This window comes from Candoia aspera, chromosome 1 (assembly GCF_035149785.1).
Source record: "Candoia aspera isolate rCanAsp1 chromosome 1, rCanAsp1.hap2, whole genome shotgun sequence".
Taxonomy (NCBI): domain Eukaryota; kingdom Metazoa; phylum Chordata; class Lepidosauria; order Squamata; family Boidae; genus Candoia; species Candoia aspera.
The window spans coordinates 121,862,940-121,877,468 of record NC_086153.1 but is presented as its reverse complement, the minus strand read 5'-3'; the positions used below and the strand labels follow the sequence as shown (position 1 = coordinate 121,877,468).

Here is a 14,529-nt window from a genome sequence, read left to right as displayed (position 1 = left end):
AGACATAACTGCCCATGCCACTGCATTTTGCACCAGTTGAAGCTTCTGGATATTCTTCAAGGGCAGCCCCATGTAGAGTGCATTACAGTAGTCCATATGGGAAATGACCAGGGCATGAGTAACTGTGAGCAGAGCTTCACAATCCAGGAATGGGTGCAACTGGTGCACAACACAAGCAGGAGTTGTGAGTCCAGAAAGACCCCCATATTGCTATCCAGGTCTGTCTGGGGCAGCGCCATCCCATCCAGTATCAAGGATGGTAAACTTCCAGATCCAGAAGGCCCTAAAGCCCAAAGCCACTCAGTCTTGCCAGGGTTGTTGATCCCCATCCAGACCCCTACAGCATCCAAGAACCACAGAACATCTACAGCATTGCTTAATTCGCCAGGGGTAGAAAGATATAATTGAGTATCATCAGCATACTGATGATACTTCACCCTATAGCGACAGATGATCTCCCCCAACGGTTTCATGTAGATGTTAAACAGGAGTGAAGAGCGCACCAAATCCTGTGGCATCCCACACAGTAAGGGCCAAGAGCAGGTTCTCTCACTCCCAACTGGTATCGGCCCCTGAGGAAGGAAGAAAACCAGCACAGTACTGTGCCACCCACTCCCAATCCCCGGATCTGATCCAGAAGGATACCATGATTGATGGTATCGAAAGCTGCCAAGAGGTCAAGTAGTGCCAGAATAGATGCACTACTCCATCCCACTCCCGCCAGAGATCATCTAAAAACGCGACCAATGCCACTTCCATCCCATATCCGGGGCTGAATCCTGATTGAAAGGGATCCAGATAATCTGCTTCATCCAGGGCCCACTGAAAAAAGGGAGGTTGGACACTGGAAGAAAACTGTCCAAGATTGGGGGGATCCAGCAATGGCTTCTTGAGAAGGGGTCAAACCAACATCTGCTTAAGAGACAAAGGAACCACCCACTCTCCCAAGGATGAATTAACCACCACCAGAACTCAGCCACATGTCCCTTCCTGGGCAGCCCTAGCCAGCCAGGAGGGGCATGGATCTAAGTAGCAGGTGGCCAAGCTCACAGTCATAAGGACCCTGCCCACTTCCTCAGGCCCAACAGGTTCAATCCGTTCACAGATAATAGGGCAAGATTGTGCCCCAGGAATCTCCACCAGTCCTGTACCAAAGCTGGTGTCTAACTGGGAACAAATTTAAGTGATTTTGTCTTATTCAGCATAAAAGCAAAGTCTAGGAAAGAGAATGCAACAGAGATCTCTTGGGAAAGTCCCGCTAAATAAAGTTTATCTAGCCTGGCCAGGATGAAGACCTACATCTTTGCCATCATGGATTCTCAGTTTCCACTACACAAATTCAGTGCTAACCTGAAAGACTAGTTCCAGGAAAAATTAGTTTGGGAAATTGAGTAAGTGCTAAAGACCATTATTAGAAGAGCAAGGATTTAGTCCATTACTATATAGGCTTAATATAAACAGTGACTGCAAACAAATGAGATTGCAAAGAATCTTTTGATGGACATCCCTTAAAATCATCCCGGCACAGTAGAACGTGAGCATAATAAATTCCCCTTCAATGTGAGTATAGTAATGGTATTTCTGTCCTAACAAAATTGAGAAACTGTAGTTATAATTTATAAGAATTATAAATTCTTTCTATATCCTCTGTTCAGTGAGAAAAATTAAGATGAAGAAACAAAGGGAAGATATGTTTTCTCACCAAAGTATAAAAGCTATCTAGAACTTATGAAGAAAAAGCAGTCTACCCTTGCAGTTGACTCAACAGATCTGGGTACAGGATCTGCTTCAGCTGATGTTCCTTCACGCAGGATTCTGTCAAGATCTATATATCATGAATTGGGGGAGATTAGAACTAACAGTCAATTCACAAACTGATCTCAGTGTAGTCTCTCCCCTCATGCTCACTGGGAGGGTCTGGGGGTATATTTTCTGGAAAAAAACAAACAGAAAAGAGCAAAACATGCTGCTGTTCCCCAAACATGTACAAAATTTTGGATGGATATTTAATCTATCTTGAATTAACTTTTAATCAATATAGCAGCATAATATATAATTATCATTCAACATCTTTATTTTTAAGTAAAACAGTATCAGTAATCCGAGAAACCAAACCAAACAATATTTTAAACATTATGTATAAAAGCTGTATTACATAGTATTTAATACATAGACTGCAATATGGTGGGTTTTATCATTCCAAAGAACCAATCTGATTATTAATCTCAGAATTCCAGGGTCCTAGTTCTTCCTGAATGATGTTGAACTATGCAGTGCAGTGCACTCACAATAATGCTCATTAGCTTCACACTGCCTTTGTTGTTCGGAAGTATGTAACTCTGTTTCCTCCCAATTTCTCTTATGAACTTTGATATCAATAGATGTAAATGTAAAGCAAATGGGGGAGATGGGCGGTAGCAAAATTTGAATAATAAATAAATAAATAAGTAAGTAAGTAAATAAATGGGATCTGAAGCTGGTTCCCATGGCACGTTAAACCTCCCTACTCTCATTCCATATGACTCCTCTAGTCAGTAGCTTTCCTGTGGCTAAATATTTCATCTGAACCCAGGGCATCTGACATTTCCAGTTAACACTAACTGGAATTTGAAACCATTGTTCATGGTTGTCAAATTCTGGTTAGTGCTAATGAGAAATGTTCTCTAAATCTGGAGTGGCCTCTACACCAACCAGAATAGTCTAACAGGTCATGTGAATTTCTCGGGGTGGGGAGGGGAAGCCTTAGGATTTGCCTTTTAACAAATACATTCTTTCTGAAAAGTAGTAAGGGGGTATCCTTGATTAAATGTCTATGGAATAATAATTGTGTTGCAAATAACAGAAATTAAGGTTAAAGGCCTTCCTCCTGATTGTTTTTTAAAAAGCATACTTTCTATGGTTGAGAAGAATGAGACAATTCTGGAACAGGTATTCTGCTGAATGCCACAATAAAAAAAATACTCAATTTTCTAATTGTTTTACCACAGTTTTTAAACTATACTTTTAGAAATAGTCTGGCATGCGCTTGATTCACTGCATTTGGTCTCCTGCCTGTTCCGCTTGTATTTGTAATAAAACATACTAAACTGCATGTACACATTATTTTATTACCTACAAATTTCATAACCCCCGTTTCATAATTTCGTTTTCTTTAATCCCACAGAGAAACATTTCCTTTTTAGATCATACCTAGTTAAGCAGCTAGGCACTGAGACTGTATTTTTAAAGGCTTTTGGTGATTGTAGCATCCATTTCCATTTCCTGTTTTTATTGTCATATTGCATGAAGATACAAGAGCCATGACTAAACAGAACAGACAAGGCCTCAACTCGATTAGCAGCTATAGCAACAGGCAGATAATCTTTTCCATCTGTATCTTAATGGCCCAAATAATTTGCTTCTTCAGAAACAGTCTGTATTCTTCCCAGGAACAAATAAAATCTGTCCCAGATTTCAGGTTTTCTCCACTTGTTGCTTAAATAGCATCTTGTTTTTCCTGATTTCCTTTGAAATTACTATCTATTGCAGAGCTTAATGTACAAATCCCAACATAGTTCAGTCTAACTTGCAATCTCTATAAGTCATTGAGAGAACGTTGACTAAAAAGTAATTCTCATTTAACTCAAAAAATGACATACTTCTAAGTACATTGAACTATGCAGCCCTTCATTTTGGACTGCCATGCACATCCACAGAACAGCAGTCAGTAATTTCTTACAAGTAACAATTTTTCCAGAATAGCAACTGCTGTTACAGAATCCCAGGAAAAGATCTTCAAAGTGTTGCACAACCCTATAAATAAATAAATGTTGGATTGTGCTAGGGCTTAACTGAATACCATTCATATTAACAATTAGTAGTTGTAGTACACCTAAAAATGAACAGATTTGCCATACAGTTCACAATCTGTAACTCTTTTGTACAAATCAGATAGGAGCATCCACAAACAAGCAATCTAATTTCTCAAGCTAAAAGACAACTTTGATCAGCTAAAAACTGATTTTCTAATCTGTATTATTTGGTTCTATAGCCAATTAGTTGCAAATAAAAAATAAAAAATCCTTTTCCCTGAGTTTAATATTACATTCCTGTGAACCAATCATTCTACTGATAGGCTTATTGAATATTCTGTTACGTGCTCTAAATTTTGTTTGATAACATATGTGTCTGTGTATTTGTAGTTTTAGACAAGAAATCTGAAAAGTAGTGTTTGCTAACGTCTGTGGACTGTTGAAAAACGTCATGTTTGAAAGCGTGCATGAATTAATCTTAATCTTGCTTATCTAACTTTACAAACAGCATGCAAAAATAATGGCACTTGAAAACTACAATTCTAATGTAGTGCAGTTTAACAAGCACAGCCTATGCTGTACAACTTAAAAACACAGTTAGAGCTGCCCAAAGTTTACAGTTGAAACTTTGCTAAGTTTAGATGTGATAAAATGTTATATCTGATTTTGGTTTACTCTTTTTATAACATAGGATTTTTTTCTCAGAAGTTGGCATAACAATATCACTACACTACGCCAATGAAATTACTACAGCTATCTTATAAAGAAAGTGATTCAGTCTATAAGAAATGCCCTTACTTCTATGGTCCTGTATCTCTCTCTCTCATTCTCTCTCATCTATCAATCAATCAAATGTATATGGCTATCAATCTCACACAAGGGTCCCCCAATGTCAAGGCTTTAGTGTCAAGGCAGACCCATTCCAGAGTTTAGGATGGGAGCCACTGTCAAGGGGAGGAGGTCACATATTTTCTTTTTCCTCCAATTCTTTATCATGTTTGGAGTATGTATTAGTATTACTATCAGTATTAATATTACTGTGTATTTGGTCTTAATACTGCAGCTTGGTGAACTTTTCCAGGTATGGGGATTTCTGTGTTTCTTGAACAGTTTTCCTACTTATTTCTGTATTGAGAACTGATCAGTGCAAATATTTTGTTACTGGAGTGGGGAGGGAGAAGGGAGTTCAATACGTGGAATACATTCATATTTGCTTCCAAAGACATGCAGTTGAACATGTATCTTCATCTATGTAGCATGACACACAAAGCAATGTGAGTGACATAAAAATGCATGTTCTGCTTCCACAGTCAAAAGCTGAGCTTTAAAGAACGGGTGAGGATGGCTAGCCCAAGAGGACAGAGTATCAAGAACAGACAAGCTTCAGTTGTGGACAGAAGATCACCAAGTACAGATATTACTGCAGAGGGCAGCCCAACAAAAGTGCAAAAGAGCTGGAGTTTCAATGACCGAACACGCTTCCGGCCTTCCCTGCGTTTGAAGAGTTCACAGCCTAAGCCAATACCAGATAGTAAGACTTTTAAAATGTTAACTATCTTATTCATTATATTTACATCTCTCTTTACATTAAATCTTACCTAATTGTAAAGCCACAATACATTTGGAAAACATTGGTCCTAGAATACTAACGTTCCTCAGTGTATTACCTTTTTTGAGTCATTACACTATAAGCTATACTTTTCCATTACAATCTGTTTCCTATTTCTCAGTCCTGTATTTCTGCATGTCTTTTATTGTATAATTCCATCTTACTTTCTAATTCTTTTCTTTTTACTTAGAGCAATGCTTTACAATAGTAATAATCTATCCCCGCCATTCCCTTTTTTAGCTTGAATCCTTCATGCTCACACCTTCCTCCTCACTTGCTTATAGATTCCAGACCCAGGACAGCTGTCCTCTCCTCTCCTGGTCTCACTAACAGCTAGCAAGGTTCTAGCTTTGGCAGGAGGGCATCAACTACAACTGTCACTCGGTCCTCCTGGCTTCTCTCTGGGTGCTCTGTTGCCCATAACAGTACTCACCGTTATCCCGTCTTTACTGTGATGCATCCTCTCCCTGGCTTCTATACTTCTTTGCAAGGCCCTCCTGGAGCTCCACTCCAGCTGCCAGTGTTGACTCTCTCCCCTCAGCTGGCCTTGGATTCTCTATGGTCAGAAGAGGAAAAACTACTGCCCACCTTCCCTTCCTGGCCCCCTTCTTCTCCAGACTCATGCTGCCCAGAATTTTAGGCTGCACTCTGCCACTGCATGCTTTACCGTTGCTTTGTGGTTTTGATACTGGTTGCATCCTCCTGCCTACACATTGCTTTAGCCCCCTGCTTCTCCTGAAAACTAGTTCACCAAAACTATGCATGTGTCTGTTTTCAGTTTCCATTTTTATTTATATCTTCCAGCAATCTCTTTCTCTCCCAGGTGTTCTTCCACTTTTCTTTTTCCATGTGATCTGCTTCCTTTTGTATCTCCCAGCTATCTCATTCCTTTTGCTTGGCACAATAGTTTTAATCCATTAAGGTGGGGCTGGGGAAAAATTGCTGTGCGTTCTCCCTCCCCCCTGACACACTTGGGGCTTAGATTTTAAACTGACCAGAAATCCCTCTATTTTTATTTTTGCTCGCCTGCTGCAGGTACATAGTCAGTGAATTCTATTACCTGTGTATGTGCTTGCACTTGAAGCCATTAGGGATTCTCTTGCCTGTTTGCTCAGGCATCTGAGAGATGTGTTTTCTAGGTTTACAATAGCCTCTTTGATGTGCAATGACTCATCCTTACACCCCCACCCACCCACCATAAGTGCGCTTTCCTCCCAACTCTGAGATAATTTCTTCAATCTGTCCCTAGACACTGACAGATCACACAGATTTCTGAACTTCTTAAGGAATTAACATATAATTTGTGCAGCTATGTGCTGTGCATCAGTTACACCCCTTCCTGGATTGGGAGGCCCTTCGAACAGTCACTCATACCCTTGTTATCTCTCATATAGACTACTGCAATGCGCTCTACATGGGGCTACCCTTGAAAAGTATCCTGAAGCTCCAGCTGGTCCAGAATGCAGCTGCGTGAGCTGTTTTTGGTGCCCCCAGAAGGGCACATGTAACACCGCTGCTGCGCAAGCTGCATTGGGTACCAGTTTGCTTCTGGGTCCAATTCAAGGTGTTGGTTATTACCTTTAAAGCCCTACATGGCATGAGGCCAGGTTACCTGAGCGACCGCCTCTTCCCCATTACATCAACCCATCCAACCCGATCGTGCAGAGAGGGCATGCTGCAGACCCCGTCTGTAAGAGAATTCCATCTGGTGGGGTCCAGGAAGCGGGCCTTCTCTGCAGTAGCTCCTGTCCTGTGGAACATGCTGCCCCGGAGGTGAGATTGGCCCCATCGCTCCTGGCCTTCCGGAAGAGTCTGAAGACCTGGTTCTGCCGCCTCACTTGGGGTGGAGAGGGGAATAGTTCTACATGGGGATGGTTGCTATAGACCACTCCTCCCACACTTGGACTGTTTTAGATTCTTCGCCACCTGGATTCTTTATTTTTACCTTTATTTATATTATTTATTATTGTATTTTTATACTGTGTATTTTATGGTTGTTGTTTTTAATCAATTGTTGTAAACCGCCCAGAGTCCCCCGATGGGAGGAGATGGACAGGGACAAATTAGATAAATAAATAAATATAGTCTTGTAGTCTTCTCTGAAGATCCTATTTGCAACTGGGGTCTCTACCTGGAGCACGATAATTACTTGGAGTATTTGCTTCCAGACACACTTGATCTAATTGTAGAATCACGCTGGACAATTGGTGTTCTAGAAATTGAAAGCAATGAGCTGATTAGGACAATTTTTCAGTGCATATAGCAGAAAGCCAACTGGAGTACAATCAGTTTGAAATCTAAGAGCCCAAAGATGTGCACAAATTTATTTCAATTTACCTTCTAGATCCTTGTACACCTTGATTGCCAACTGTTACCAAAGTTGACCTCAGTTGAGTATCTGCAGGAAAGTAAAGCCAGGGAGGCAATTGTATAATCTATTTGAAGAAACCTAGCTTATATCCTATGGATGGAACAAGTATTACTTGGTCTCCAGTCTCCCTCTTTAGAACAAGATTTAAGACAGGGTTTTCTTTCTTTAGTTCTTGGTATTCTTAGGAGAAATTATGTTCCTCCTGAATGGGAGGAAAAATCCCAATTATCCTCCCTGCTGCCCTCACCACCCTCTGCACAGACTTCTTATCTGAGGCATATAGCACAACGTGATTTGTTGTGACAAATCATGAAGAACTGACTATAAAAATAGTCCATAGAAGTTCTACACCTCAACATTTTTTTATAATAATCAACTTCTTTCTAGATTGTTTTGAAAGGTTTATAAATACATATCACTATCTCTGTTGGCAGTGCTCTTTTCATTCCTTACTATGGCTGGAAGTTTTTGAAGGAACTGGAATACTTAAATTACAGTCTTTTGTAATTAATAGTGTAGCTTATTGTCCATTTTTTTTCCAGGACATATTTATAAATGCAACACAAGAAATTAATTCAATTTGTGTTGTTAGTTGACCAGATTTATTATGGAAAACATTGGAAAACTAAGGGATGTCTTTCTTTGGCTCAGTGGTATTTAAAAGTGTGGGAAATAGAACTGGCTGAAAAATTAACACAGTAGCAAAGGATCTTGAAGAGTCCTTTAGAAAAAGATTGTTTTACTCATTTTGTCTCAATTTCTTTAAATTAGATTAAAAGAATTATTCTTAATTTATTACTTTATATAAATGTATTTTGAACAGAAATATTGCATATGGATGTTTGTGTTTCTATTTGATATGCTTTCAATGATGTGTTGGAATTTTACTTTTCCATTTGGGGAGGCTGTTCTTTAGTATGCTTTTTTATTTTGAATGTTTTGTTAATTTTAAAAAATGAGGAGGTTTTGAGAAATGGATGCTTCTAGATCAGGGTTTCGCAACCAGGGTTCCGTGAGAGGTCACTAGGGGTTCCTTGGGAGATTTATTTAAAAAATTATTTCAAATTTGAGCAACTTCACATTAAAGAGGTAAGTTTAATTCATTATTTTTAGTTTAAGAGCACTGCTAATGCATATATACAGGCCCACCCATGAAACGAATATAATAATTTTGTAACTTCTGGCCTATATTTGAATCTGAATGTGCAGGGACTCCCCAAGGCCTTAAAAATATTTCAAGGGTTCCTCTAGGGTAAAAGGTTGAAAAAGGCTGTTCTAGATGATGGCCTCAAGACAATCAGATGGATTTCACTCTGCTTGAAACATGATTTTGAGGGGAGCTGAAGTGGCAGCAGTAATAATGAATGCTTCTTATCAGCTAAAGGTGATATGGCAGATGGATGACATAGTCCTTTAATCTCATCTACCACAGGATTTCTTTAGTTCAAGGTTCTGTAGCTTAAGACGATATGGCAAAATCCTGTTGAAGGGCTTAAAAAGAAGTATGCTCATAAGTTTCTTTATATTGTGCAGTGTCCCCAAACTTTTGTATCCAGTGGGCACATCTGGAATTCTGGATTAACAGCAGGGGCATCTCTTGGGGGGGAGATGGTTCAAAAAGTCAAGATAATGGCCTTGACCACGTAATTGAAGCCCCACCTTTTTTTTTTTTACATGTAACACATGTTTAAAAGGATGGAGCATTGATTGCACAGTCACAAGAGAACATCTTGACTTTTTTGATCCCCCCAATACCTCTGTTAACAAGCACACCACAAAACCATACTTCAGAAGTTAAATTTGTAATGTTCAGAGAAACACACATAGTGTTAAAAACAGACATGAAAACAAAGACACATATATACAGCATAGGTAAATTAAAATCACAAATCTTAACCCTCTTTCATACACTTACTATGCTCTAGCAGAAATAAATACTGTAGGCCAGCTATAGATTCGGATCTTAGCATCTATTCTTTCTATGCTGGTTTGGGTCTTAATTCCTCAGTTTCTGAGATGATAGGTTCACTGGCTTGCTCGGTTTCCAATAAAAATGATGTATTCATCTGGGCCCTGACATCCCCAAGCTTACCTTTGTTTTCTCAACAAGCAAAACACTGCTAAGCAAAGCCCTGGGCTACTATTTCTATTTCTTAAGAATGCCTTTGGAGCATTCTTTTTAAGTGTAGAGTGGAGCAGATAATTTGGCAGGCACTGAAAATCAGTATATAAAACTTACAAGTAAGTAACCTTCCACCCATCCTGATCCATAAACAAAGCACTTTCACACGTCAATTTTATCCTATCAATACAGTCTATATTTGCAGCAATTTTATGTTTTAAAAGTTGTGGTTTACAATAATTGAACCATACAATATTTATCTTTAAATCTGAACACAAGTATATTTATAGTATAAACATATATATGAATGCAGATCTAGGCAACAATTCTATATACAGTTATATAGAAATAAATAATTGAATTCAATGACATATACTTCTGAGAAGACATGTTTATGATAACATTGTTAATGTAGTAAACCAATTGTGAGATTTCTCCTATCACTTTTTTCCCAACCTTGTTTCTTTTGTTTTTTAACACTGACAAATAAAGAACCACCTTGTTTCTTGGAAAAATGAATAGATTTGTCAACTTAATTGGCCATTTGTGTGCCTTTAACTTCAGTCTGATATTCAGCAGATGAAGCTTTCTGACAATTTTATCAGGAAACAAGCTCATCTGCTACCTTTCTGCATGTTATCTTGCTATTAAAGGTAGAGGAACAGTATTTTAAAAAGTAGAATCTAGATTGAAAGCACTTCACCTGTTACCTTTTTCTGTCTGCTTTGTCATCTCCTCACAGTTCTCGTTACTTCCCTTAACGTGCTTCATCTCATTTGCTAATGTATGGTGGTCCAGAAATAGCTGAAACTACAGTTCTCACTATTGCTTGCCACTAGTCATGTTGCATGGGACTACTGAGCACTGCAGACTGACAATATCTGGAGGGTCACAAGCCTTTCTCCCATGCTAATGAAAAACAGCTCTAAATAATTTCAGTTCTCTTTTTCCATCAGTAAAAAGCCTATCCGAAGCTGCTTCCATTACAAGTTCCAGTAGACCATATTCTGAGATACGTATGAATTTCTGTTTCTTTTCGAAAGGAATATGTTTAACCTCTATTCAGCTATTTAATCTCTCCAACTCTTTCTGGGAGATCATTAGTATTCAGGTCATAATATTACAGAAGGTGATAGTTACTGACAAACCCATCAAAACGACCCATGTCTTTAATTAAAAGAAGTCGTATTGATGCATTTTTATTTCCATTTCTCTTCTGGGAGCTCATATGAACTTTGTATTTCCACTGCTTTCAGTATATAGTTACAGTCCCAAAGAAAAGTAGTGCATTTCTAAGAACAGAATCTTACCCACTCCCTGAGTGTTCCTTAATCTATTTATTTAGTGATGTTCAATTACATTCATTCATTCATTTATTCATTCATTCATTCAATAAATGTATATGGCACCCCCTTACACAAATGTAACTCCTCAGCATACTGTATATCAATATAAAACAAAAACTGAAGTACAATTAAATTATAACAATAGTGGGAACTCTTGATATGCAATAAACCACACTATCATCCTGCCCCAAAATTTAGGGAAAAAAACCCAAGGTTTTTAATGCCTTTTAATGTCAACAGCAGTGATCCAAATATATGCCCCAACCACAAATGCTGAAGAAGCTGAAGTAGAGCAGTTCTATGAGGATCTGCAGCACCTACTGGACAACATGCCTAAAAGAGAAGTTATTTTCATCACAGGAGACTGGAATGCTAAGGTGGGCAGTCAAATGACACCTGGAATTACAGGTAAGCATGGCCTGGGAGAACAAAACGAAGCAGGACATAGGCTGATAGAATTTTGCCAAGACAACTCACTCTGCATAACAAACACTCTCTTCCAACAACCTAAGAGACGGCTTTATACATGGACTTCACCAGATAGACAACACTGAAATCAGATTGACTACATCCTTTGCAGCCAAAGGTGGCGGACATCTGTACAGTCGGTAAAAACAAGACCTGGAGCTGACTGTAGTTCATATCATGAACTTCTTCTTGCACAATTTAGGATCAGACTAAAGAGATTAGGGAAGACCCACAGATCAGCTAGATATGAGCTCACTAATATTCCTAAGGAATATGCAGTGGAGGTAAAGAATAGATTTAAGGGACTGGACTTAGTAGATAGGGTCCCGGAAGAACTCTGGACAGAAGCTTGCAACATTGTTCAGGAGGCGGCAACAAAATACATGCCAAAGAAAGAGAAAACCAAGAAGGCAAAATGGCTGTCTGCTGAGACACTAGAAGTAGCCCAAGAAAGAAGGAAAGCAAAAGGCAACAGTGATAGGGGGAGATATGCCCAATTAAATGCAAAATTCCAGAGGTTAGCCGGAAGAGATAAGGAATTATTTTTAAACAAGCAATGTGTGGAAGTGGAAGAAGACAATAGAATAGGAAGGACAAGAGACCTCTTCCAGAAAATTAGAAACATCAAAGGTAAATTCCAGGCCAAAATGGGTATGATCAAAAACAAAGATGGCAAGGACCTAACAGAAGAAGAAGAGATCAAGAAAAGGTGGCAAGAATATATACAGAAGACCTGTATAGGAAGGATAACAATATCGGGGATAGCTTTGACGGTGTGGTCAGTGAGCTAGAGCCAGACATCCTGAAGAGTGAGGTTGAGTGGGCCTTAAGAAGCATTGCTAATAACAAGGCAGCAGGAGACGACGGCATCCCAGCTGAACTGTTCAAAATCTTGCAAGATGATGCTGTCAAGGTAATGCATGCTATATGCCAGCAAATTTGGAAAACACAAGAATGGCCATCAGACTGGAAAAAATCAACTTATATCCCCATACCAAAAAAGGAAAACACTAAAGAATGTTCAAACTATCGAACAGTGGCACTCATTTCACATGCCAGTAAAGTAATGCTCAAGATCCTGCAAGGTAGACTTCAGCAGTTCATGGAGCGAGAATTGCCAGATGTACAAGCTGGGTTTAGAAAAGGCAGAGGAACTAGAGACCAAATTGCCAATATCCGCTGGATAATGGAAAAAGCCAGGGAGTTTCAGAAAAACATCTATTTCTGTTTTATTGACTATTCTAAAGCCTTTGACTGTGTGGACCATAACAAATTGTGGCAATAGGCATACTATTCTTAGTGGTATGGGGATACCAAGTCATCTTGTCTGCCTCCTGAAGAATCTGTATAACAACTAAGTAGCAACAGTAAGAACAGACCACGGAACAATGGACTGGCTTAAGATTGGGAAAGGAGTACGGCAGGGCTGTATACTCTCACCCTACCTATTCAACTTGTACGCAGAACACATCATGCGACAAGCTGGGCTTGAGGAATCCAAGGCTGGAGTTAAAATCTCTGGAAGAAACATTAACAGTCTCAGATATGCAGATGATACCACTTTGATGGCTGAAAGTGAAGAGGAACTGAGGAGCCTTATGATGAAGGTGAAAGAAGAAAGTGCAAAAGCTGGCTTGCAGCTAAACCTCAAAAAACCCAAGATTATGGCAACCAGCTTGATTGATAACTGGCAAATAGAGGGAGAACATGTAGAAGCAGTGAAAGACTTTGTATTCCTAGGTGCAAAGATTACTGCAGATGCTGACTGCAGTCAGAAAATCAGAAGACGCTTAATCCTTGGGAGAAGAGCAATGACAAATCTCGATAAAATAGTTAAGAGCAGAGACATCACACTGACAACAAAGGTCCGCATAGTTTAGCAATGGTGTTCCCTGTAGTAACATATGGCTGCGAGAGCTGGACCATAAGGAAGGCTGAGCGAAGGAAGATCGATGCTTTGGAACTGTGGTGTTGGAGGAAAATTCTGAGAGTGCCTTGGACTGCAAGAAGATCAAACCAGTCCATCCTCCAGGAAATAAAGCCAGACTGCTCACTTGAGGGAATGATATTAAAGGCAAAACTGAAATTCTTTGGCCACATAATGAGAAGACAGGACACCCTGGAGAAGATGCTGAGAGTGGAGGGCAAAAGGAAGAGGGGCCGACCAAGGGCAAGATGGATGGATGATATTCTAGAGGTGACGGACTCATCCCTGGGGGAGCTGGGGGTGTTGACGACCGACAGGAAGCTCTGGCGTGGGCTGGTCCATGAAGTCACGAAGAGTCGGAAGCGACTAAACGAATAAACAACAACAACAATGTCAACAGGGCCAACATTTGGGGAGAAGAACGTTCCAGAAGGCAGGTGCTGCAGTGAAAAAGATACATTAGATTAGCTTGCTTCAAAGAACGGACCAAAAGTGTGCCTGTCCTATTAGAGCGTGTGGAGTAGGCAGAAATAATCAGAGAAAAGTGGTCCCACAGAAAACCAATCCTATGCCATGTAGGACTTTATGAGTAATAACCAGCTCCTTGAACTGCAACTGGAAGCCTAGTGAGAGCCAGTACATAGTGGTATTACATGGGCATACAGAGTTATGACGGCAACTGGGACTAGAATTTCCATTGCTAAGTGATGTGGTCGTAAAGCGTGACCACATCACTTAGCGACAGCAATCCCTACAGTACCTTTGCCATCATTAACTGAATCCCACTGTTGTTAGGCGAGGCAACTTCCTGCTGGCTTCCCACAACCAAAGTCAGCGGGGAAGCCATCAGGAAGTTGCAAGTCCCAGGCCCACAGGAAGGTAAGTGGCTGCTACC

The 14,529-nt window shown here is 39.8% G+C and overlaps 1 protein-coding gene across 2 annotated transcripts in view; it reads left to right on the top strand.

Moving 5' to 3' along the window:
- The window catches only part of KCNQ5 (potassium voltage-gated channel subfamily Q member 5), a 374,302-nt gene that overhangs the window by 340,366 nt on the left and 19,407 nt on the right, over positions 1-14,529 (top strand). For both annotated transcript variants that reach the window (XM_063313086.1, XM_063313079.1), the window contains one exon: positions 5,102-5,322. In XM_063313086.1, coding sequence (XP_063169156.1) covers positions 5,102-5,322 — 221 coding nt within the window. The remainder of the gene's footprint in view (positions 1-5,101; positions 5,323-14,529) is intronic.